This window comes from Centruroides sculpturatus, unplaced genomic scaffold (genome assembly GCF_000671375.1).
Source record: "Centruroides sculpturatus isolate CEXI.00-Female unplaced genomic scaffold, Cexi_2.0 scaffold33, whole genome shotgun sequence".
Lineage (NCBI taxonomy): Eukaryota > Metazoa > Arthropoda > Arachnida > Scorpiones > Buthidae > Centruroides > Centruroides sculpturatus.
In genome coordinates, this window is record NW_019384325.1 from 1,462,425 (window position 1) to 1,490,064 (window position 27,640).

At 30.1% G+C, this 27,640-nt stretch overlaps 1 protein-coding gene across 1 annotated transcript; it reads right to left on the reverse strand.

Annotated features, from left to right (window-relative positions):
• LOC111626914 (ubiquitin-like protein 7) lies at positions 1-27,640 on the reverse strand. The gene is made up of 9 exons (XM_023370443.1): positions 27,416-27,640; positions 27,220-27,342; positions 20,780-20,856; positions 18,991-19,072; positions 11,837-11,913; positions 9,930-10,011; positions 2,230-2,405; positions 405-677; positions 1-337 (listed from the first exon to the last, which is right to left on the reverse strand). Exons 1-9 carry the CDS (start codon positions 27,561-27,563, stop codon positions 191-193), a joined length of 1,185 nt encoding a protein of 394 aa, XP_023226211.1. The 5' UTR covers positions 27,564-27,640; the 3' UTR covers positions 1-190.

The following is a 27,640-nucleotide window of genomic DNA, read 5'->3' on the forward strand; positions in this document are numbered from 1 at the left end:
AATTAATTTTCTCTGACTTTTGTAGTTATATTGTACATACAATTAAAAAAAAATGTTTATACAATGTTTAAATCAGGATAATTTTAAAGTAATAACTATAAATAATTTGTTATTTTGCATTCTATGAGATTATTTGGCTACTGATGTAAGTTTATACTTTGGCTATGACTTTTTACTAGAGGTTAACGATTTACATTTCTTCTGGGACGTTTCTTTCTCCGAGATCTCCGAATATGAGTTCCAGAGCCGCGTGAACGTCTCCGCCGGTGGCTTCTAGGGCTCTGAGACTGATCGAGTCGTCGGAAATTCCCATGTCTCTCAATTGCTGCAACTGAGACTGTAAGAATTGTTTAACTTTAATTACTTGTATCGCCTCTCTGTAATTTATATGTAATACTATATACCTGGAGACTGCTTTGTCCTTGAGTAACCACCCCCAAAGCGTGCTGCATGGCTTGGTTGAACATTTCAGAAGTGATCATGCCTCTCGGTGTGGGAGGAGGTGCGTGTAACTGAGGAGAAGGAGGTGCCTGAAGATGGGAAGAGGAAGACTGTCCGTCTTGTTGAGAATTATCTGTCGTCCTGGGGCTACCCGGGGTGGCGGCGACTGCCGCTAGTGCGGAGGCTAACTGTGCCGGAGTAATGGGACCCGGAGATAACATCTGGCTACCCATAGCCTGAAAATATAAAGTTAGATTGTGATAAATACAAAAAGAGTTGCATTAACATACTTTATAATCAATATTTCTCACTGATACAAATTTAAATATGTAATATAGGGGAGATCGGGGCAAGATCGGCATGTTAAGCTTTACTTAAATTTTGTGTAATAAATACCACTGTAAACTGAAAAAAAGCTTTGCATATTGTCTATTGGAATGTTACCTTACTATAGAACTGGTTAAAATCAGTTTGGAAATAAAAATAATTAAAATAATTACAACTTTACAAGAAGAGAGAAATTGACGAAGTTGCCCCGGGTATAGGGGCAAGATCGGCAACTTCTCTCTTTTTGTAAAGTTGTAATTATTTTAATTATTTTTATTAAAGTTGCCCCTGGTATAGGGGCAACAGTAATGGGGCAAGATAGGCACGTATATAAAATTATGTTATTAACAATGTATAAGTTGGAATTCACTATTAAAACAAAGAAATACAAATCCGACACCAATTTAATATTATTACAACGAAATGCAAGTTCAAAGACATATATACATGAATAACAAATGCAAACATGTTTTCATTTATCATCTGTTTGATTTTTATCCTTTGCTTCTAATGTGGCTTTATGTTGCCGATCTTACCCCGCTAGTCATGATTTCGAAACATTAAGTACAACCCTGAGAACAGAATGCCAAGCCACGATCTGGCCACGTGAATAAGTTGAAGTTACATCCTTCTAACAGAAAAAGTAACTTTCGTTATCATGGAATTATAACAAAACCTGCCAATTCAATATAAATGGAAAAAAAATATTATATGGAATTGAACGAAAATGAAAATTTGCTTGATAATTCAACTACGCTTGTTGGAGAACAATAAAAACACTACACTCAACAAGCCACCAATAAAACTCAACCGCCTAACCTATAACCAAAGTCTCCTTTTAATTTGTTTTTTAAAAAAAGCGCTTGACAAACTTGCCCCGCATGCCGAAGTTGCCCCGGTCTCCCCTATATAAAAAATCTGAAGTGAAAAAAAAAAAATGTTTAAAATACGAAAATTAATTACAAGTATATTCTTGAACTTAGTTAAATGAATTATAAATATAAATTTGACTGTTCAAGCAGTGTTTCAATCAAAGCTATCAAATATTTTAAGTAACTTATACATGTGAAAATATTTGCTAATCACTAAATTAAAAAAATTAAAAGACAATCAAACATATTAATGTGAAAATGTATTGCTGAATTGTATAAGTTTTCATGTTAAATGTATCTGATCATTATAGTAAGAAAATAGCAAATCTTTTTATATATATAAGCTAATGAATCAAATAATTAATTCAGATAAATGAAGAAAAACTGTTAAAAACATATTTAATACTATATATTTGAAGATCATATGAAAATTTAATCATAAATCTTTCATAATTTGAATCTCTCAAATAAATTTCTTTATTCTGCAGAATCAAAACTAAATAATTTTTTGAATCATTTTACTACTTTTAAACTAATTCATATTTAACTGTGAAAGCATTATTAAAAATAAATTAAACTTTAAACATACTTGATCCTGATCACTCTCCATTTCATCTTCATCACTCAAAGCATCGAGAGAATAAGAGATCATGGGGGCTGCATTTGTAGCTCCTTGCGACGAAGATGCTTCTTCATGAAACGCAGCTGCAATATGAGTAGCAGCTTCAGCTAATGAAGGGTGTAGTTCAACAACTCTGAAGAGAAAAATAAATTATAATAAAGTATTTTTGAGCTTAACTTAATCTAAAAAATAATTGAAAAGCTAAAATGGCTAATAAAATAATTGTTAACTACAGTGGGTGATCAGTACCAAACAGTTCAGTTAACAAACAAATCGAATAACGAACACCTCAGAACAAACACAAGAAGAAGTAACATAAAATAATGAATACCAATTGGTCTTCCCTTGTCTTCAGGCAACAATTCGAAAGTTTTTGGAGTGCGGGAGACGTCGACATTGATGTTCAATCCGGTATATACTGATCTGATAGTATTCCTCCGAACTTTGAAACTCTCTCTTGTAATTCCAGCCTTTTAGTTTTCTGACAAAAACAATTCTTTTATAGTATTCGCGAGACTGTCAGGCAGGCACTCGTTAAGTTTTGCATGGGTTTTTATTTTCGAAAGATGAGCGTATAATAGCAAAGGTAGAGAATGGGCAGAAGATGTCTGATGTTGCTGGACAGTATGGCTCAAACAGGTCTACAGTAGGCCACAGTTCAATCTTATCTAAGAAAGATACAGTATAATCAAAAAAACCCAAGCAGCTAAAGGAGTAACAAAAATCACATCTGAGAAATAAAGAACATTGAAGAGCTCATAATAGAATGCCTGACAACATCTGAAATGGATCTGATGACAGAAGAACAACAAGAACTCCTGAATGAATAACACCAAGAAACTCGGCGAGATATGTTTTCTTCTGAAAATGAGGATTAATGCCAATATCTGCTATTAAAAATCTTTTGAAGAAGTGGGAGGATGTCAGAATGACGGTCTTAGAATGGCATCCAAACCAGGTTGAGGTTAATAGGCTTAGGTATCTCTACAACGACAATGCTATTAATTACTTCCGAAAAATCCTAAAGAGAGAAAAGCAATCGAATTAGACATATTCTTTAACCCCCAAAAATGGAAAAAACATGACTAATAAAAATGCAAGACTGTGTATATATGTATTTTTATTATTACATATAAATAAACATAGTAAGAAAGTATGTTTTTTTATTTTTTGACGTCTCCAGAATGAATTAATCAAATTCCCATAAAAACCTATGGTAAATCGATAATTAGTTAACGAACAATTCGGATAGCAAACAAAGTCTTGGAATGGATTATGTTTGTTAACTGATCACCTACGGTGTGCTAGAATAGGATTTTCGTATGAGAGTAGGCCTTAAATTTTCTTCAACCCAACACATTTATGACCTTTAAAATACGTTCATTAAATTATGGTCGACAAAACTTTTATTAATGTGACCAATCAAAAACATTAATTGAATGATGTTGAGGTTTTTGATTAAAAAAAAAATTACATAAGTTTATCTTTAAGAGAGGTTTTCTAGTGTGATGCAAGATAAATATTAATCACCTGAACTGTAATTTATATACAAGATAGAGCAAAAATGAATTAAACTTTTGGCATAAGTTTTTAAACAACACACAGAACATTTCTGCTCTTTCATAATCCCACTTTCAAAATAAGCTCCTTCAGCAGCTATACATTTCCTTTGGTGCCCATAGAGCCTTGGAAGACATTTTTTGTAATATCTTTAATGACTTTCATTACTGCAGCTTTTCCATTTGGTTACTATCAGTCATTTAGGATTAATGAATATCTAACTAAAAAGAACATAATAATGCTTCCTCAATCTTTTCATTTTTTCTTATTTTAACTTTATTTTTTACTTCCACAGACTCAACCCAAAAGAGATGTTGAAGGATCAGCTGCAACTGTAGTAGAAGTGAGAGTTTCAATAATGCAATAGCAAGAATCTGTGTGTTTGTAATAAAACCCATGTCATAACTGATCCATTTTTCACTTTACTTGTATTGCATATGTTTTTGTCATATAATAAGTGTTACTTATTTTTTAAAGTGTATCCATCACTACAATTTTTGAACACACATTCTGAATTTCTCGCACAAAATTTCTTAATTCTTCACATCAAATGTTTTAAAAAAACAAAAAAATTGTCTTAACTTAAATTTAAACTTTTCAAGAAAGAAACCAAACTTAAAAATACAGTCGACTCCCTATAACACGGTAGATACATTCCGTTTTTTATGAATCCATTTTCTACGAGTCCAGCCAATCACAGCCCGGCACATATGCAGTTTATGAACTACGGCTGTTTGAAAGGTTTTTTCCATAAAATCAATCGATTCTAGACTAATTTGACTCAACATTTCCAAAACACGTATAATTTTTTGGGAATAATCCATACAAACTATGCTATAAACAAAAAATTGTAGAATTACTTACCAAGTGTGCACCGTTCGACTATGCCATTGCTTAAGCTTGTTTTCGTCGTGGAGCTTGTCATTGAATGGCGTTCGCGTGCTTCCTGATAAATGATTTTTTTTTTGCAAAAAATTTGCTGAACTTTGGAGACACCATTAATATAAATATAATTTTTATGGACGTTAAATAATAAATGGTTTTTAGTAGGTCCACTGCTCGTTTAAACTCAACGGTTTGTGCAATATCCGCCATTGGTCTAGATTCAATCAATCTTGTCGTGACACGAGTCAGCAATGATGTTTTACCGAATTATAAGAGTTTTTTTTAGCATGTTTGTACAAATACTATCGCAATTTTTTCGATTCAGTATTTCAATAACAGNAGATAAAGTTCACAAAAAAAATAACAGAAATTTTTTGAAAATTTTGGAATTTTTAGTTGAATTTGATCCAGTTACGGAAAAACATTTAATGAGAGCTAAAGAAAAAAACAAAATCTCTTCACTATTTACGAAAAACCATTTAAAATGAAATTTTGGAACTGATTGGACCAAGCATCAAAAGTAAAATTTTGAAAAAAATGCAGGATTCTAATTATTATGCATTTGTACAACAGACACAAGCCATCAGGAACAAATGTCAGTTAGTTCGATATATTGAAGTGGATCCCAATAATAATAATAATAATCAATGAAAGTTTTCTTGGATTTCATTTAATCGAAGGTTCAACAGGAATTGAATTGACAAATGCCATCATTGATTCACTGGAACAATATAATTTATCAATAGAGAATATCAGGGATCAAAGTTATGACAATGGTGCCAACATGAAAGGTATTTGAAATGGTGTTCAGACCCACATTTTGAAAAGAAAAAAAAAAAACCATGAGCAATGTACATTCCATGTCACAATCACACTTCGAATTTAATGGTGGTTTATTCAGTGCAAGTTCACCTCAAATTGCACTATTTTTCAACATTATTGAACAAGTTTTCAAATTTTTTTCAGTTTCTACAAAAAGATGGAGCATCTTACAATCTAAGTGTCCATCATTTACAGTCAAATCATTAAGTGATACATGCTGGGAAAATCATATTAATGCTGTCAAGACTCTAAGATTTGAATTTTCTAAAATTTATGAAGAATTACAAGATGTTGCAAAAGAATCTAATGATGCAATCATAAAAATTACAGTCAAATCCATCGCATCAAAAATCACAAATTTTGATTTTTTATGTTCAATTATAATTCGGTACAATGTCTTTTTTGAAGTCAATATATCAGTAAACAACTTCAATTCCTTTTAACTAAATACAATAGAGCATCGATTATCCGACTCAATTGGGGACTCAGGTTGGTCGGATAACTGAAAAAATCGGATAACCGAAAAGAAGGAAAAAGATACATTATTAGTAGAGTATATTAGGATATTAGTATATCCCATGTAATTAGTTTATTAGTATATCGCTATTAACCAACTTCGCGTTGAATTTTCATTGATGTTTAGCCGAACAAATTTTTTTTTTAAATAATAATCGTCGCTATCATATCGTTAAAAATTATTTTAAAATTGTTTTATTGCTCATGAAACGAACCACCACTCATAATTAAAAAATTAATTCTCATTTAAATACTGCCCTCCCTTCAATGGTTAAGCCGTTGATGCCAGCTAGAACACGCAAAAATTTAACAAAAATAATATTAAAGTAGCCAAGACGTAGCCAAATATTGTAATGCCACATCACTAGCGGACATTTGAAATTTTCCAACTAGAATGGTCGGTTAACCAATGTGATGGTTAATCGGGGGTCGGATAATTGATGCTCTACTGTATTTCAAAAAGCTTAGAACTTCTAGAACAAACAATTAATTTTTTGAAGGAAAACTATAACCAAAACAGATTTGATTCAATTGTTAAAGAAGCAAAAAAATCTTGCTGGTATTTTAAATGTGGAAAATGAGTTCGATTTTCTCACAAACTTTGGGATGACAATGGAAAAGAAAAAGATTTTTTGATGATGAGGAAAACATCAAAGAAAATTTAAGCCAGATACAGAAGTACAAAAAAGAAGTTTTTGATAAAACATTTAGTTGTGCACTTACTTCTTTGGAAGAATGATTTAAAACATTTCAAATTTTTGTTCAACATAAAAGATATTTCTTTTATGGCAGATGAAGATTTCTTGAGAGAATTTGGGAAAAAAATTAACAAATGAAAATAAACAAGACATTTCTGGAGAAGAATTAAAAATAGAACCAAAATCCCTGGCATTCTGGCTCAATGAAGATATGGATCCAGAGAAATGTTTTAATTTTATTTACAAAAACAATTTGAATGAAATTTACATAAATGTATCTATCACATTAAGAATCATGTTAACATTGCTCATTACATTGCTGCTACAGAACAAAGCTTTTTGAAGCTTAAAATAATGAAAAACTATTTAAATCAAGAAAGACTTAACAACTTGGCAATGATTTCGATTGAAAGTGCCATTGCTAATAATTTAAACATTGAAGATTTGCAATTGAAATTTGCAACAGTGAAAACTCGAAAAGTTACATTTTTAATATAATTATTTCCTGGTTTTTTGTACCAAATTTGAATTAAAAATTACCTTAATAAAATTAATTATAAATATATACTCTTATAAATTGTAGCTGAATTTTCAAAAAAGGTGGAAACATAAAAGTTTCACGCACTCTCAAAATTTGTAGAGCCGGCAATGTGTGCAGCATTTGAAAAATATTAAAGACATAGGCAGATTTAAAATCAAACAATTCCTACCTTAATGATACAAAGTAATATCTGAAAGAATCTGTTCAAGAAACAGTCAATACTTTGTATTGACCATTTCTTGAACAAACTAATTTGCAAATCTCACTCTGGATTCAATAATATCCATTCTATTTGTATCAACTGGAATTTGTGTGCATTCCTTCACAGTATACAACATTCCATTTAAGTATCTTTCTATGGTTCTGAGTTAACCCAAGTTTAGCTGGTTATCATTGAAGTGAGCATGCATTTACTTGCATTAAAATCAGACAAAAATTACTCTCCAAGATATGTTGATGTCAAGCACACACGTCTGTATCAATCTTCAGCTCTCTAGCACCATCAGGTGTATTCTTCACAATGCATCCTTCTTTCACAAAACATCTAACGATGTTATAAGCAGTTTGCTGTTTTACCTTCAGTGCTTTTTAGGAAACCTTCTTTTGCATACAAAAAAGGCAGTGATGATGACTGCATTGTCATCACACACATTTCTTACCACAATCTTAAATTTATGTTAATTGTCCATAAACATCTATATACCAATCTAAATAATTCTATTTGCATATTAAACATAATTCTTGTTACGTCAATGTCATATCTTTGTGTCCATATAAAATCAACTGGAGTTGAAGTCTGATTGTTATTTTCATTTTGGGGTCTTTCTTTTTAAGGATGGAAACTCCCAAGAAACCCCAAAATATGCTAAATTTAAAAATAAAGACCAAAATATACTAATTTACATAAGTGACTGATCCTGTGACATGTGGATATGTAAATAGAGTAGTGTGGAGTTACACCAATAAGCAGATAAAAGATGGCACACCCATTAAAAGGTGTGGTGTAGTTCCCAACAGTGACCTTCATTAAATCAAATTGTCTGGCATTCTTCGTATTGTCAGCTTGTAAGAAGTGTATTTTTTGTTTATTAATTTGGTGGAGATTTAATTAATTATAAAAAAATTTCTTTCATTGATTGATTGTTTATTTTGTATATAATCGATCTTGACTTGATTTTTTTAAATATTTGAAATATATAAGCAAAAATACATAAAAATATTTATTAGATTGAACAGTATTGTATGTACAAGCAACAATGATTGTGACAAGAAGTTAGTAATAAGTATATAAGTGTTATTTTAGATTATTGTATTTTGCTTTCCCATTGGTTACAATGGTTCAGGCCTGGTACTTGATTAGAACCCTAAATTGTCTAACCCTGCCTTTTTGTGTTGCACAGTATGTTACAATTTCTCAAAATGTATCTGAGAACATATCTTACTGTAAATTGTTAATCACATTGTTTATTTTGGAAGTGTTATGCTCTTAATGAATATGCTTTGAATGTTTGGATGGATTTACTTAATTAATGAAAAAAATACATTGTCCTTACATATTATTTGTGTTCTAAATTCAAAACTTCTTTGTCCATATTGTAGGACCGATTCATTTTCTTAGAAAAAAATTTGTTTATATTACTTGCAAATGATTATTGCAATAAGAATATCACTTTGTTTCATTATGATAAAGGAAATTGCTTGATTTGAGATCTACGTACATCTTTGATGTTTTCAAAATGCTACATGAAATGAGTCATACCAGAATATAAGTACAGTATACTACCAATTATCTGGGCTAATGATGGAGAGAAAATTGAAAAACATGAATAATTCAATACTTATTTCTTAGAAGGAAATGAAGCCTAGAGACTATCAGAAATTTCTACAAGCTTTAGTTCATATTTTCCCATCTAGACAGCATCATTTCATTTACACAAAATATTTTATTTAAACAAAAAAAAATTTTGTGGGGTTGGTGCCACTTTCTTTGGCCAATTTTGTGCAAAAAAAAAAAATTGGGGAAGGCTGATGCATGGATAATCCACATATGAATAATCGGAAATACACTGTACATTTGTTTACTTTAAATTATTAATGTTTTTTCAAATTTGTTTAACTGCAATAATGTGTTAAACATTATCCCATTTTTATATAAAGAAATCTTGTTAGGGTTTATATTCAATTTTTATTTAAATATCATTACTATAGTTTATTTATGTTAATTGGTATTTTTTCAACAGAAAATCTAATCATTACCTTTATAGGTTCAATTAAAAAGCAAAAATGAAATTCATGAAAAATAAACTTATTCAGAAGAGTAAGGAATTCTTCACACAATCAATTATTATTAACAAGCATTGACAATAATTTCAATATGTAAAACATAAATTTTCTGGCATTTATAAATTGAAATAAATGTATTTCTTAAGCATTTATTGATTTAAATAAACATCAAGTCTTAAAAATAGATCTACTGATATTAAATTGTATCTAGATTTATTTTATTCTAGTCAAGTTGTTAACAATTTTAGTGTGTTTCTTTAAAAACTCTTTTATTAAAAGTACCTATGTACAGCCATTATCTTTTCAACATTTCTTGTAGACGTATTTAAAAATTAATTATAATTTATTTAAATAATATTTACCTATAGCAATCGGATCATCAGCTAATCCTGGTGTAGCTGCAATAATGTTTTCCATTACTTCGGGTTTACTAAGTTGTTGGATCTGAAACAAAATAAATGATATATTTTATTAAATTTATCTATTATATTGGATGAATTTCAAGGTAGATAGTTTAGACAGGCATACAAAAAAATAAACTACACGAGCACCATTATCATATTACTAATAATTAAAATAACAACAAATCTAAATGGCAACATAATGCAAGAAATTACATTATTGAATAAAGATATTTACTTTCATTTAAAAAAAAATACTACTTTCTATTTACATGTTACAAACTGCATGAACTTTTTGACCAACCAAAACAATTATGCCATTGACTGTCAAAGAAATTTAGAAACTTGCACGTAATAATACAAAAAAAATCTGACATGGCCCAGTGTAAAGTTTTAACATTTTCTTATCTGAAATAAGTAAACAAACTCCAACTTTTTGCACTCAGGTTCAAGTATCTTTGCATGACCCCAATTTTTATCATTATAATTTTTACCAGAGCTGTGAAATCAACAGATCAAGCTCTCAACTCCAGCTGTGACTCATAGAATTTTAGATGATCTGACTCCAACTCCTGCCTTTAAATAATAATTTTAAATATACTATGATTATATTAACACAGAATGGCATTTCATCACTACCAAATGAATCACCAGTATACTTTTTAAACATTTTAAAAGTAAATCATCAGGTATACCTATTGAAACTGAGAACACTTATTTTTTTCAGAGTTTTTCATTACAACCACTATCTCTTCAAACCACATACTGACACACAAAATGTTGCAGTAAAGTATTAAATTTTGTAAATTTGAAATTTTGTCTTTCCACAAATCAAACAAAATCTTGCATTATAGAAGGCTCCTATAAAGCACAACATAGGATTAATGCTCCTATTAGGGTCTTAAAGAACAAAATAAAAAACATGAGTCAGTCAGTCCATTTTTACGCCTCCGACTCCTCTAGTAACGAATTTGCTTTTGGCTCCAATTCTGACTCTACAGACCTGATTTTTACATAGAAAAATTCATTTTCTTTTTCAATATAACAAAGTTAACTTTATTGAGTGCCCCCTATATTTACAGGACCCCAGAATGATGACTTATGCACCTTTGCCAAATATGTCTCTATTGTGTAGTACAGAATAGAAACATATGACATTATCATTTAGTATCCTTTAGTGTCTAGTCTATATGTATAAAGTCTTAGTTCATTGTGTTGTAATTATAGCATTTCATACAAAATAGTGATCTAGCAAAGCAGAAAACAACAATTTTGGTGAATCATTAAAATTTTACATGCACTCAAGATTTCTTGAGTGCATGTAAAATTTCAGAGTAAGATCAGAAAGAATCAAAAAATATTCAGAGTAAGATCAGAAAGAATCAAAAAATATTCAGAGTAAGATCAGAAAGAATCAAAAGAATTATCTTTTTCTTGCACTATAATTACATGAGAACATACTGCAGCAAGGAAATAATCAATGCTTAAAAATCTGAAATTACAGGTTATTCTAGCCCCTCCTTATATCACTAGATTTCCCAAAATTAAAGGTGATGCTGAAAAGTTGCTTTTCAACAGATGTCTGCTTTATAGAAATGGAATGAGAGGGAAAAAAGGAGTCTTTGTACATAGAATGCAAAAATAGTTTAAATTTTTGAAAAAATGTAATCAGTTCTAAACAGTTGTTATGTTGATCAATCAACTCTCAAATTAAAAAATTGTTCAATAAATATTGTGTTTTAAATAAAAAGAAAATGAAATGTAGAAGATCAAATTGGTTTCTTGACAATAAAAAAATGAAATGTTTATTATATTCTGTTATAAATATCTGAATGAAATTAAGTTTTTAAAGAAACAAAGCTTTTTACCATTGTTCGAAATGCCGGATTCATCAATGCCGTTCTCAACGCAATAACTAATTGCTGAATTTCCTCTTGACTCAGTCCTATACAGAAGAAAAATTTTATAAAATATTTTACAATTTCGAACAAGTTAAAATTCAATTTCTATATCAAAATTTAGTACAACAAAATTAATATTATAGTGTATCTGTATTGAGTAAATAGCTCAGATACTGTACTTGTAAAATAATTACATAATAAATATTTTAAATGTTTATTATGTAATTATTCTTCTGTCATAATTACTTTAATTGTTATATAATATTTATTTTAAATCTAGAGGAATTTAAAAGCTTTAAATTTTAAAACCTGACGATGCTACTTATACAGTAAACTTTATGCCTGGCAATATAATTCTTTTATACATAAGAGAAATGAGATTACTGTTGCCAAGTCCTTAAATTCTCCCCCATTATACCAACCACCAAATTAAGTCAACATCCCCAAAAATGTTCACATTCAAATTTAAAGTAACTTATTATACAGAACTAAACACAAGTTTAAAGTAAACACATACAGTAGAACCCCTCTAGTCCGCCCTCGGCTAGTCCGTCACTCCGGTTAATCCGACCGTGGTCGGAGTCGAGAAACTTGTCCCGACTCGTCGGTGACTCACCGTCCGTGGCGTTTTTCTGTGTTCGTTACAGTATATGTTTTACATTGTGTGTTCATGTACAGTTTTGTGTGTGTTTTCAACATGTCAGGAGTGAAACGTAAACATGTTACTCTTCCATTAAATGAAAAATTAGCAGTGCTACAAAGACTAGACAAAGGAGAAGATTTGTTATTTTACTTTTTTCTGATAATCCGACCTTTTTTGCGTTCCGACCATACCCCCAGTCCCAAAGGTGACGGATTAGAGGGGTTCTACTGTATATAGTAAGTCTCTAACTCACACAGATTCATAAATATGCAATATACTTTAATTTATGACTAACAATATCATCTATTAAGTACCACTTTGAATGTAAATAACAGACAACAAAACCATTAATTTTTCCAATATTAACTTTTTTATAAGCAGAAGCTGTTTAGTAATAAAACTAAACAGCTTCTGCTTACAAAAAAAGAATAAGAGTAAGATNTATCAGTGGACACTTTGATGAATAAAAGTTTGGAAAAGGAAGTGGAACATTGGGATAAGGTTTTAAGAAGATTGATTGCATTGACGATGATGATGGCACAACAAAATATCTCATTTAGAGATTCATCAGAGAAAGTTTATGAAGAAAATAACAGGAATTTTTAGCTGAATTTGATCCATTTATGGAAAAACATTTAATGAGAGCTAAAGAAAAACTGAATTCTGTTCACTATTTAGGAAAAACCATTCAAAATGAAATTTTGGAACTGATCAGACAAAGCATCAAAAGTAAAATTTTGATAAAAGTGCAAGATTTCTAATTATTATATATTAGCTAAAAATAGAAAAAAGGAAACTTTCTGGATGGGAATACAAACAAAAGCAACAGTGAAAAGAGGAGCAAATGAAGAAAAATCAAACATCGTTAGAAAATTATTTATTTAAAGCTAATTGTCGAGAAATGACCAATGAAAATCAAATAGATGTTGTTAAAAACAATGAATTGGAATCTGAATTTTCAACTGAAATGATTGATTTTATTGCATCGGCATCTGAAAGTGTTGTCCAATTGAATGATTCAATCTCTCTTGTTGAAATTAGTCCAACAAACCTGCAACTAAATTACTTGCACCAGAAAATTGTTTTGATGATATCGTTGATTGGCCAGAAACTTATGACCAAAGTTTTATTCAACAAATTGTCATAAAGGGACTCATCAGTTTCAATAATAATTTGAAAAAATATCCTAAAAACTCTGAAAATTTGTGTTTTTCTAATCACTATTTTCACCAAATCATGGAAAATGGTAAAGGCATTCAAATATTGTGGTTGGTTTATCCAAAAAATGGCTGATAAAGCCTTTTGTTATTGATGTAAAATATTTGGTTCGATTACAATCATGTTGGCTAGAAATGATATCAATGACTGGAAACACATTTCTCAAATTTTAAAGAGACACGAGCAAAGTGTTGAACATTTTGATAGCTTTAGAAAGTGAACGGAACTGAAAAATTGATTGCAAAAAGAAATATTAATGGACACTTTGATAAATAAAAATTTGCAAAAGGAAATGGAACATTGGGATAGGGTTTTAAGAAGATTGATTGCATCGATGATGATGATGGCACAACAAAATATCCCATTTAGAGGTTCATCAGATAAAGTTCACAAAAAAAATAACAGAAATTTTTTGAAAATTTTGGAATTTTTAGTTGAATTTGATCCAGTTACGGAAAAACATTTAATGAGAGCTAAAGAAAAAAACAAAATCTCTTCACTATTTACGAAAAACCATTTAAAATGAAATTTTGGAACTGATTGGACCAAGCATCAAAAGTAAAATTTTGAAAAAAATGCAGGATTCTAATTATTATGCATTTGTACAACAGACACAAGCCATCAGGAACAAATGTCAGTTAGTTCGATATATTGAAGTGGATCCCAATAATAATAATAATAATCAATGAAAGTTTTCTTGGATTTCATTTAATCGAAGGTTCAACAGGAATTGAATTGACAAATGCCATCATTGATTCACTGGAACAATATAATTTATCAATAGAGAATATCAGGGATCAAAGTTATGACAATGGTGCCAACATGAAAGGTATTTGAAATGGTGTTCAGACCCACATTTTGAAAAGAAAAAAAAAAAACCATGAGCAATGTACATTCCATGTCACAATCACACTTCGAATTTAATGGTGGTTTATTCAGTGCAAGTTCACCTCAAATTGCACTATTTTTCAACATTATTGAACAAGTTTTCAAATTTTTTTCAGTTTCTACAAAAAGATGGAGCATCTTACAATCTAAGTGTCCATCATTTACAGTCAAATCATTAAGTGATACATGCTGGGAAAATCATATTAATGCTGTCAAGACTCTAAGATTTGAATTTTCTAAAATTTATGAAGAATTACAAGATGTTGCAAAAGAATCTAATGATGCAATCATAAAAATTACAGTCAAATCCATCGCATCAAAAATCACAAATTTTGATTTTTTATGTTCAATTATAATTCGGTACAATGTCTTTTTTGAAGTCAATATATCAGTAAACAACTTCAATTCCTTTTAACTAAATACAATAGAGCATCGATTATCCGACTCAATTGGGGACTCAGGTTGGTCGGATAACTGAAAAAATCGGATAACCGAAAAGAAGGAAAAAGATACATTATTAGTAGAGTATATTAGGATATTAGTATATCCCATGTAATTAGTTTATTAGTATATCGCTATTAACCAACTTCGCGTTGAATTTTCATTGATGTTTAGCCGAACAAATTTTTTTTTTAAATAATAATCGTCGCTATCATATCGTTAAAAATTATTTTAAAATTGTTTTATTGCTCATGAAACGAACCACCACTCATAATTAAAAAATTAATTCTCATTTAAATACTGCCCTCCCTTCAATGGTTAAGCCGTTGATGCCAGCTAGAACACGCAAAAATTTAACAAAAATAATATTAAAGTAGCCAAGACGTAGCCAAATATTGTAATGCCACATCACTAGCGGACATTTGAAATTTTCCAACTAGAATGGTCGGTTAACCAATGTGATGGTTAATCGGGGGTCGGATAATTGATGCTCTACTGTATTTCAAAAAGCTTAGAACTTCTAGAACAAACAATTAATTTTTTGAAGGAAAACTATAACCAAAACAGATTTGATTCAATTGTTAAAGAAGCAAAAAAATCTTGCTGGTATTTTAAATGTGGAAAATGAGTTCGATTTTCTCACAAACTTTGGGATGACAATGGAAAAGAAAAAGATTTTTTGATGATGAGGAAAACATCAAAGAAAATTTAAGCCAGATACAGAAGTACAAAAAAGAAGTTTTTGATAAAACATTTAGTTGTGCACTTACTTCTTTGGAAGAATGATTTAAAACATTTCAAATTTTTGTTCAACATAAAAGATATTTCTTTTATGGCAGATGAAGATTTCTTGAGAGAATTTGGGAAAAAAATTAACAAATGAAAATAAACAAGACATTTCTGGAGAAGAATTAAAAATAGAACCAAAATCCCTGGCATTCTGGCTCAATGAAGATATGGATCCAGAGAAATGTTTTAATTTTATTTACAAAAACAATTTGAATGAAATTTACATAAATGTATCTATCACATTAAGAATCATGTTAACATTGCTCATTACATTGCTGCTACAGAACAAAGCTTTTTGAAGCTTAAAATAATGAAAAACTATTTAAATCAAGAAAGACTTAACAACTTGGCAATGATTTCGATTGAAAGTGCCATTGCTAATAATTTAAACATTGAAGATTTGCAATTGAAATTTGCAACAGTGAAAACTCGAAAAGTTACATTTTTAATATAATTATTTCCTGGTTTTTTGTACCAAATTTGAATTAAAAATTACCTTAATAAAATTAATTATAAATATATACTCTTATAAATTGTAGCTGAATTTTCAAAAAAGGTGGAAACATAAAAGTTTCACGCACTCTCAAAATTTGTAGAGCCGGCAATGTGTGCAGCATTTGAAAAATATTAAAGACATAGGCAGATTTAAAATCAAACAATTCCTACCTTAATGATACAAAGTAATATCTGAAAGAATCTGTTCAAGAAACAGTCAATACTTTGTATTGACCATTTCTTGAACAAACTAATTTGCAAATCTCACTCTGGATTCAATAATATCCATTCTATTTGTATCAACTGGAATTTGTGTGCATTCCTTCACAGTATACAACATTCCATTTAAGTATCTTTCTATGGTTCTGAGTTAACCCAAGTTTAGCTGGTTATCATTGAAGTGAGCATGCATTTACTTGCATTAAAATCAGACAAAAATTACTCTCCAAGATATGTTGATGTCAAGCACACACGTCTGTATCAATCTTCAGCTCTCTAGCACCATCAGGTGTATTCTTCACAATGCATCCTTCTTTCACAAAACATCTAACGATGTTATAAGCAGTTTGCTGTTTTACCTTCAGTGCTTTTTAGGAAACCTTCTTTTGCATACAAAAAAGGCAGTGATGATGACTGCATTGTCATCACACACATTTCTTACCACAATCTTAAATTTATGTTAATTGTCCATAAACATCTATATACCAATCTAAATAATTCTATTTGCATATTAAACATAATTCTTGTTACGTCAATGTCATATCTTTGTGTCCATATAAAATCAACTGGAGTTGAAGTCTGATTGTTATTTTCATTTTGGGGTCTTTCTTTTTAAGGATGGAAACTCCCAAGAAACCCCAAAATATGCTAAATTTAAAAATAAAGACCAAAATATACTAATTTACATAAGTGACTGATCCTGTGACATGTGGATATGTAAATAGAGTAGTGTGGAGTTACACCAATAAGCAGATAAAAGATGGCACACCCATTAAAAGGTGTGGTGTAGTTCCCAACAGTGACCTTCATTAAATCAAATTGTCTGGCATTCTTCGTATTGTCAGCTTGTAAGAAGTGTATTTTTTGTTTATTAATTTGGTGGAGATTTAATTAATTATAAAAAAATTTCTTTCATTGATTGATTGTTTATTTTGTATATAATCGATCTTGACTTGATTTTTTTAAATATTTGAAATATATAAGCAAAAATACATAAAAATATTTATTAGATTGAACAGTATTGTATGTACAAGCAACAATGATTGTGACAAGAAGTTAGTAATAAGTATATAAGTGTTATTTTAGATTATTGTATTTTGCTTTCCCATTGGTTACAATGGTTCAGGCCTGGTACTTGATTAGAACCCTAAATTGTCTAACCCTGCCTTTTTGTGTTGCACAGTATGTTACAATTTCTCAAAATGTATCTGAGAACATATCTTACTGTAAATTGTTAATCACATTGTTTATTTTGGAAGTGTTATGCTCTTAATGAATATGCTTTGAATGTTTGGATGGATTTACTTAATTAATGAAAAAAATACATTGTCCTTACATATTATTTGTGTTCTAAATTCAAAACTTCTTTGTCCATATTGTAGGACCGATTCATTTTCTTAGAAAAAAATTTGTTTATATTACTTGCAAATGATTATTGCAATAAGAATATCACTTTGTTTCATTATGATAAAGGAAATTGCTTGATTTGAGATCTACGTACATCTTTGATGTTTTCAAAATGCTACATGAAATGAGTCATACCAGAATATAAGTACAGTATACTACCAATTATCTGGGCTAATGATGGAGAGAAAATTGAAAAACATGAATAATTCAATACTTATTTCTTAGAAGGAAATGAAGCCTAGAGACTATCAGAAATTTCTACAAGCTTTAGTTCATATTTTCCCATCTAGACAGCATCATTTCATTTACACAAAATATTTTATTTAAACAAAAAAAAATTTTGTGGGGTTGGTGCCACTTTCTTTGGCCAATTTTGTGCAAAAAAAAAAAATTGGGGAAGGCTGATGCATGGATAATCCACATATGAATAATCAGAAATACACTGTACATTTGTTTACTTTAAATTATTAATGTTTTTTCAAATTTGTTTAACTGCAATAATGTGTTAAACATTATCCCATTTTTATATAAAGAAATCTTGTTAGGGTTTATATTCAATTTTTATTTAAATATCATTACTATAGTTTATTTATGTTAATTGGTATTTTTTCAACAGAAAATCTAATCATTACATTTATAGGTTCAATTAAAAAGCAAAAATGAAATTCATGAAAAATAAACTTATTCAGAAGAGTAAGGAATTCTTCACACAATCAATTATTATTAACAAGCATTGACAATAATTTCAATATGTAAAACATAAATTTTCTGGCATTTATAAATTGAAATAAATGTATTTCTTAAGCATTTATTGATTTAAATAAACATCAAGTCTTAAAAATAGATCTACTGATATTAAATTGTATCTAGATTTATTTTATTCTAGTCAAGTTGTTAACAATTTTAGTGTGTTTCTTTAAAAACTCTTTTATTAAAAGTACCTATGTACAGCCATTATCTTTTCAACATTTCTTGTAGACGTATTTAAAAATTAATTATAATTTATTTAAATAATATTTACCTATAGCAATCGGATCATCAGCTAATCCTGGTGTAGCTGCAATAATGTTTTCCATTACTTCGGGTTTACTAAGTTGTTGGATCTGAAACAAAATAAATGATATATTTTATTAAATTTATCTATTATATTGGATGAATTTCAAGGTAGATAGTTTAGACAGGCATACAAAAAAATAAACTACACGAGCACCATTATCATATTACTAATAATTAAAATAACAACAAATCTAAATGGCAACATAATGCAAGAAATTACATTATTGAATAAAGATATTTACTTTCATTTAAAAAAAAATACTACTTTCTATTTACATGTTACAAACTGCATGAACTTTTTGACCAACCAAAACAATTATGCCATTGACTGTCAAAGAAATTTAGAAACTTGCACGTAATAATACAAAAAAAATCTGACATGGCCCAGTGTAAAGTTTTAACATTTTCTTATCTGAAATAAGTAAACAAACTCCAACTTTTTGCACTCAGGTTCAAGTATCTTTGCATGACCCCAATTTTTATCATTATAATTTTTACCAGAGCTGTGAAATCAACAGATCAAGCTCTCAACTCCAGCTGTGACTCATAGAATTTTAGATGATCTGACTCCAACTCCTGCCTTTAAATAATAATTTTAAATATACTATGATTATATTAACACAGAATGGCATTTCATCACTACCAAATGAATCACCAGTATACTTTTTAAACATTTTAAAAGTAAATCATCAGGTATACCTATTGAAACTGAGAACACTTATTTTTTTCAGAGTTTTTCATTACAACCACTATCTCTTCAAACCTCATACTGACACACAAAATGTTGCAGTAAAGTATTAAATTATGTAAATTTGAAATTTTGTCTTTCCACAAATCAAACAAAATCTTGCATTATAGAAGGCTCCTATAGACTCCTCTAGTAACGAATTTGCTTTTGGCTCCAATTCTGACTCTACAGACCTGATTTTTACATAGAAAAATTCATTTTCTTTTTCAATATAACAAAGTTAACTTTATTGAGTGCCCCCTATATTTACAGGACCCCAGAATGATGACTTATGCACCTTTGCCAAATATGTCTCTATTGTGTAGTACAGAATAGAAACATATGACATTATCATTTAGTATCCTTTAGTGTCTAGTCTATATGTATAAAGTCTTAGTTCATTGTGTTGTAATTATAGCATTTCATACAAAATAGTGATCTAGCAAAGCAGAAAACAACAATTTTGGTGAATCATTAAAATTTTACATGCACTCAAGATTTCTTGAGTGCATGTAAAATTTCAGAGTAAGATCAGAAAGAATCAAAAAATATTCAGAGTAAGATCAGAAAGAATCAAAAGAATTATCTTTTTCTTGCACTATAATTACATGAGAACATACTGCAGCAAGGAAATAATCGATGCTTAAAAATCTGAAATTACAGGTTATTCTAGCCCCTCCTTATATCACTAGATTTCCCAAAATTAAAGGTGATGCTGAAAAGTTGCTTTTCAATAGATGTCTGCTTTATAGAAATGGAATGAGAGGGAAAAAAGGAGTCTTTGTACATAGAATGCAAAAATAGTTTAAATTTTTGAAAAAATGTAATCAGTTCTAAATAGTTGTTATGTTGATCAATCAACTCTCAAATTAAAAAATTGTTCAATAAATATTGTGTTTTAAATAAAAAGAAAATGAAATGTAGAAGATCAAATTGGTTTCTTGACAATAAAAAAATGAAATGTTTATTATATTCTGTTATAAATATCTGAATGAAATTAAGTTTTTAAAGAAACAAAGCTTTTTACCATTGTTCGAAATGCCGGATTCATCAATGCCGTTCTCAACGCAATAACTAATTGCTGAATTTCCTCTTGACTCAGTCCTATACAGAAGAAAAATTTTATAAAATATTTTACAATTTCGAACAAGTTAAAATTCAATTTCTATATCAAAATTTAGTACAACAAAATTAATATTATAGTGTATCTGTATTGAGTAAATAGCTCAGATACTGTACTTGTAAAATAATTACATAATAAATATTTTAAATGTTTATTATGTAATTATTCTTCTGTCATAATTACTTTAATTGTTATATAATATTTATTTTAAATCTAGAGGAATTTAAAAGCTTTAAATTTTAAAACCTGACGATGCTACTTATACAGTAAACTTTATGCCTGGCAATATAATTCTTTTATACATAAGAGAAATGAGATTACTGTTGCCAAGTCCTTAAATTCTCCCCCATTATACCAACCACCAAATTAAGTCAACATCCCCAAAAATGTTCACATTCAAATTTAAAGTAACTTATTATACAGAACTAAACACAAGTTTAAAGTAAACACATACAGTAGAACCCCTCTAGTCCGCCCTCGGCTAGTCCGTCACTCCGGTTAATCCGACCGTGGTCGGAGTCGAGAAACTTGTCCCGACTCGTCGGTGACTCACCGTCCGTGGCGTTTTTCTGTGTTCGTTACAGTATATGTTTTACATTGTGTGTTCATGTACAGTTTTGTGTGTGTTTTCAACATGTCAGGAGTGAAACGTAAACATGTTACTCTTCCATTAAATGAAAAATTAGCAGTGCTACAAAGACTAGACAAAGGAGAAGATTTGTTATTTTACTTTTTTCTGATAATCCGACCTTTTTTGCGTTCCGACCATACCCCCAGTCCCAAAGGTGACGGATTAGAGGGGTTCTACTGTATATAGTAAGTCTCTAACTCACACAGATTCATAAATATGCAATATACTTTAATTTATGACTAACAATATCATCTATTAAGTACCACTTTGAATGTAAATAACAGACAACAAAACCATTAATTTTTCCAATATTAACTTTTTTATAAGCAGAAGCTGTTTAGTAATAAAACTAAACAGCTTCTGCTTACAAAAAAAGAATAAGAGTAAGATGCTTAAGGAAGAGCGGCAGTTCAATAGAAAAATGCTTTGAATCAATGGAACTCATGCAACATAATCCCTAAAAGAAGCTGGTTTTTCTACATGTCCCCTCAATCACTGGAATCATTGGAAAAAGTATACTACAGCTCAAGTAATTAATTATATTGAAAAATATTAAACATATTTCTTTATATTCATGTTTTGACCCATCCAAGAACATTTTGAATACATCTTGTATATAAATTTTTATTTTAAAAAATAACATATAACAACAGAATTTCTTAATTATTATTTTAACTTTCATTCTGTCACATATCAGTTTTTATTTTAAATAATTTCTGGATGAAATTTGTTATGGTCTATTAATGTTAATGATTGGCTTGCAGAGGTTATATATAACTTCTTTCAATGCCAATTGCTCTTTGTAAAAGGTAAAATTTTTAACAGAAATCTTCAAATTCTTTTAAAATATCAATTTTTCAAAGAAAATATTTCCTCAAAAAATTGATGAAACTTTATGGGTTAATTCCACAGAAATAACCGCCGTTTTTTTGCTCGGACCGCATTTAATCAGAGACAAAAGCTTATCTTCATATTCTTTATTTACTTATTTACTGTGCATTTCGGGTGCAATATTTTTGTGTAACTTGCACCCCTCTTCAGGTTTTACATTTCTATAAATTGGTAAATTCAATTATTATATTTGTTATTACAGTAAATTACAACAATTTTGGATATATTTACACAATAGTTAACTAATCTGTTTTATATTTAGACATACATCTGCCCAGTGTTGATGTTGTGTCCCCTAAGGCATTTTTAGACTGTTTTCCCCTCTTTTTGTTTTCTTTCCCTTTAGCTCCTCCCATTTCCTCCCACACGTTGTCAACCTCCATTCCATCATTTAGGTTTATGGTTTTGTTTTTATTAACATTTGCGAAGTGTTCTTTGAATTTTCGTAGATAACTGTCTTTTTCTCTATGGATTATTTTTATACTTTATTCATTGATTGTGCACCCAAATTCCCTACAGTGATTTGTCCATGGTGATTGGTTATAATTAAGTCTAATTGCTGCTTTATGTTCTTTTATTCTGGTACTGAGTTGCCTTCCTGTTTCGCCAATGTATATCGCTGGTTTCTTACATGTACATTTTATTTCATATATTACACCTGTTTGGTTTAGTATTTCGTTATCTTTAAACTTATTGGTGCTGATGTTGTTTTTAATCTTATTTTTTAATTTGGCTGCTAGCATAACACCATGCTCACTGAAAACTTTTCTGTATTTTTCAAATGTTCCCTTAATATAGGGGGACGACGTATATGTAGTGTTCTCATTCTTATTTTTAACATTGAATCTGTTTTTTTATAAATGCATTTATCCACTTTTTTAGTAATCTCTTGGATAGTCGTTCAAGATGAAGGATGATTAACTCATTTTTTTGTTTTTCTCTTTCTTCTGCCTTAGATGTTCTGTTCCAAATCTTTGATAGTGCTGTTATAAAAATATTTCTTTTTATTGTAATAGGACTATACGACTTATAATTAAGGATTTTATCTACATTGCTGCTTTATTTGTATGGTTTTATATTGAGAGTTTTTTCATGGTTTGAGTTATATCTAGATAATTAATTTCATTTTTATTTTCTGTTTCACTTTCAAACTTAAGGGTATTACTTAGCGTGTTTGCATAGTTGTATATTATATTTCCGCTAGTTATTTCTTTGTCGTATATTATTATGATATCGTCCACATATCTAGCCATAAATATTATTCCATTTAGGTTTGCCAATTTTTTTATCTACTTCTTTCATGCATATTTCTGCCAGTTTTGGTCCGATTATTGTTCCCATACTAATACCATTTTTTTGTCTATATATTTTTTCATCTATATGGAAATAATTATTTTTAAAACTGTATTTTATTAACTCTAGTAGCCAGCTATGTATTTCTAGGTCGTGTAGGCTTTTTTCAACTAATTCCCATTTTATTAATGGGTACATAGTAATTATGTCTAAACTTAGTAGCCAGTATGTTGGTTTTATTTTAACTCTCATCAGTTTTCTTATTAATTTGTCGGTGTTTTTTATTGAGTAATCTGAATATGGTACTATTTTAAGTTTTTTCTTTACGAATAGTTCTAAATTAGATAATATTGTGTTTTTAAAGTCTACTAACGGTCTGCATATATCCCCTGTTTTGTATGTTTTTAGCCGTATTTTAAGTTGTGGTTTTCTGATATTGTTATAGTTGAGTATTTGTTTTTTCTCAGCTGGTGTTACCTTTTTTTTGTTTATATAATTTTGTGATCTCTTTCTTCATCCATTTTTTTTATTTACTCTTTTGGTTCTTCTGTTAGTTCAACAAAATCATTCATTAACACTATTTCAAATTTTTTCTTCTTTTCCCATTCTTTATCAACTATGATGATTTGATTAGTTTTATCAGCTTTGATTATGTTTAGGTTATTTTCCTTCAACTATTTTTTTAGTATTGTACATTTTTTTGAATACAGTAATACCTTGACTTACGCTACCCCGACTTTCAAATCTTGTCGATTCGTTTTTTGTTTGAGCGCCAAGCAACTCTCGATTACTCACTCCCCCCCCCACACTTTTGTTCAGCTTACATGTTTGGACATGTTGTGCAGAATCAACACATAGCTACAATTTATTTTGTGTTATTTATTTCTGTGTTTGTTATATCTACAGAGCCTTCAGAGACTCTATGTGGTGATTTCTTGTAACCGTGAATGAATCAAAAGAAGAGATAAGATTAACAAAAACATTTATTAGCTTACATACATCCGACTTCGATTTTACACGAATCGCGAAATTATACCCTGACTTACGCGAATTCGACTTACGCAGTTATCACTCGGTCCCACCTATCGCATAAGTTCAGGGTATCACTGTACTCTTTTCTGCCCCTATCTCTTAATTTTATCTTCCCTATTTCATTGCTGCTTTTTAGTTTCTTTATGTCTTCTTTTATTTGATGTTTTAAATTACACCTATTCACTATTTTTATCTGATTTACCGCTTTGTCAATTTCGGATATTATATTAATTGCTCTATCGTTTAATGGCATATTGTAAGATGGTAAAGTAAGTTAATAGTTAATAAGACAAATAAAACTATACCAAGAAATATAACTAACATACTAAAACTAGGTTTAGAATACAATATAAAAAAACAGTGATAAACATTGGCAGAACAGGAAGGCAACTGGGTACCAGAATAAAAGAACATAAAGCAGCAATTAGACTTAATTATAACCAGTCACCATGGACAAATCACTGTAGGGAATTTGGATGCACAATCAACAAAAAAAGTATAAAAATAATTCATAGAGAAAAAGACAGTTATCTACGAAAATTCAAAGAGCACTTCGCAATTGTTAATAAAAACAAACAAAACCATATACCTAAATGATGGAATGGAGGTTGACAACGTGTGGGAGGAAATGGGAGGAGCTAAAGGGAAAGAAAACAAAAAGAGGGGACAAAACATCAACACTGGGCAGATGTATGTCTAAACATAAAACAGGTTAGTTAACTATTGTGTAAATATACCCAAAATTGTTGTAATTTACCGTAATAACAAATGTAATAATCAAATTTACCAATTTATAGAAATGTAAAACTTGAAGAGGGGCGCAAGTTACATAAAAATATTGCACCCGAAATGCATAGTAAATAAGTAAATAAAGAGTACGAAGATAAGCTTTTGTCTCTGATTAAATGCGGTCCGAGCAAAAAATTGGCAGTTATTTCTGTGGAATTAACCCATAAAGTTTCATCAATTTTTTGAGGAAATATTTTCTTTGAAAAATTGACCTTTTAAAAGAATATAAAGAAAACTGCACCATTGATATAATACATATCTATTACTTACAGTAGAAATCTTCAAGTATTCGAGGAATCTGATACCATTAACATATTTTGTGGCTACAATATAATCTTTTCCCTTATTATATCCATAAAAATTAAAGTTTTGAGCATTTCATATCGTCAGCCAATGGTAAGATTAAAAATATAGTTAATTATACATTTTGAATTGTATTAGTAACTTATTTTAACTACTACAATTGCTCTTATAATTAAAAATTTAAAATTCTCTATCCTTATCATTGTTTTAACACATCTTTAAAACAGAAATAGATAATTCCTAGAATGTACTAATACAAGTTATATAATTTATACCGCTACTGTAAATATTTTTAGAACTCTTTGTTTACCAAATTTAAAGTGGAAGAAATTTTAACATTTTTTCTCATTCATTTAGTACGAAAGACACTTAACTTTTATATATTAAATTCAACACTACAGGCCAACAGAACAGAAAGTAGAAAACACAATCAGAGTATAAACAATAAACAAAATATTAATATAAACTACTTGATCTACCAGTAAATTACTTAATTACATTACAACACTTATAAAAATCTTTTGTCTTCACACTTAAAATTTTAAATTTTTGTGACAATACTCTCGATTTTGGTAGCATCCTACTTCCATACGTCATACTTTTTCCATTAACAACGTAACCACGCCAGCCGTCTAACGAAATAACATAACTTCGGTGGGAACCGGAAGTTCGTACATAACTAATCGGAGCCTCCCACCTCTATTTGGTCTCAACTTTCATCTATCTAACTCCGTTCTCTAGATTAAGGAGGGTTAGACAGACAGACAGACAACATCGGTGGGAGTTTACGGGTCTACAATTTTTGAAAATTACAACCTGATAATAAACGGCAGCAACGGCAAGCTATAGACTTTTATGGTCACTAAAGACTCTACGAGATCGACCAAAGAAGTGTTTTGCAACTCAATCGGGGTTTGCCTAACTAAAAAGCCATTAGTATGCCCTCACCTTTTCAATTTCGTCAACTCGAACTCATCCGACTATTCTAACAGAAACTGGGCGACCATCGACGGACTAGCAAAATGCAACGAACCGGGACGACAGACATTTTGTACAAGTTTACGCGGGTCTCCGGACCAAATATTCGGTCAGCAAGGCAAAAACACACTTTAAGAAGTTGAGAGACTCCCCCCCAAAAAAAGAGAGAAAAACTGAAACAATACTGACACGGGAATGGACTAACCAAAACCGCTTTGAAGGCAAAAGTGTCCAGGTCAATGCATATCATTTTAAAAGGGTAAGACGTAAATTCCAAAGGAAGAATTTTTCACCCTCCCAGAATTGTAGACCCCTACCTTTAAGTGTTTAAAATTCGAAAAAAATACAGAAACAGATACTGGACTCCCCGTCAAACCTTATTATTACGTAATTTGATATAACGGCGGATGTTTTTTTTTAATCAGACCTGAAGACTTGGGTGCCGGTTCCGAGTGTTGTTTGGGCAGAACGTGAATGGTCATTCCGTGTTTGATACCGTAAGATTCTAACGTGTCTTCGGGTTTCAGACATTTTCCCAGACAAACCAACTCTGAAAGAAAGTAAAGGTCGTTTATATTTAGTAACCAGCATTCGGTGTTATTGACCCGGCGCCGTTTAATTACCTAAATCGTCTAACGGGAGATTTAATTTCTGGCTGATTTCCTTCTTTACCGTTTCCACTTGTCCTTCTAAATTAACGCCCGATAGTTTATGCCGTTCGGCGATCTGTTTCGTTTGGTCGATTCGTACCGATACGTAGATCGTCGCCATTTTTCTTCTCTTCCATTCCAAACGTAAACAAACGTCCGCCGGTGCCCTCTGCCGACAAAATTACTCGAAAAAAGAAT

Bases quoted from the DNA above. Each gene is read 5' to 3' on its own strand.
- LOC111626914 (XM_023370443.1), bottom strand. From the start codon at position 27,563: ATGGCGACGATCTACGTATCGGTACGAATCGACCAAACGAAACAGATC. The intron at 27,343-27,415 runs GTAATTAAACGG...ACTTTCTTTCAG, and splicing joins TCTCCCGTTAGACGATTTAG to AGTTGGTTTGTCTGGGAAAA. The intron at 338-404 runs GTATATAGTATT...CAATTCTTACAG, and splicing joins AAGGACAAAGCAGTCTCCAG to TCTCAGTTGCAGCAATTGAG.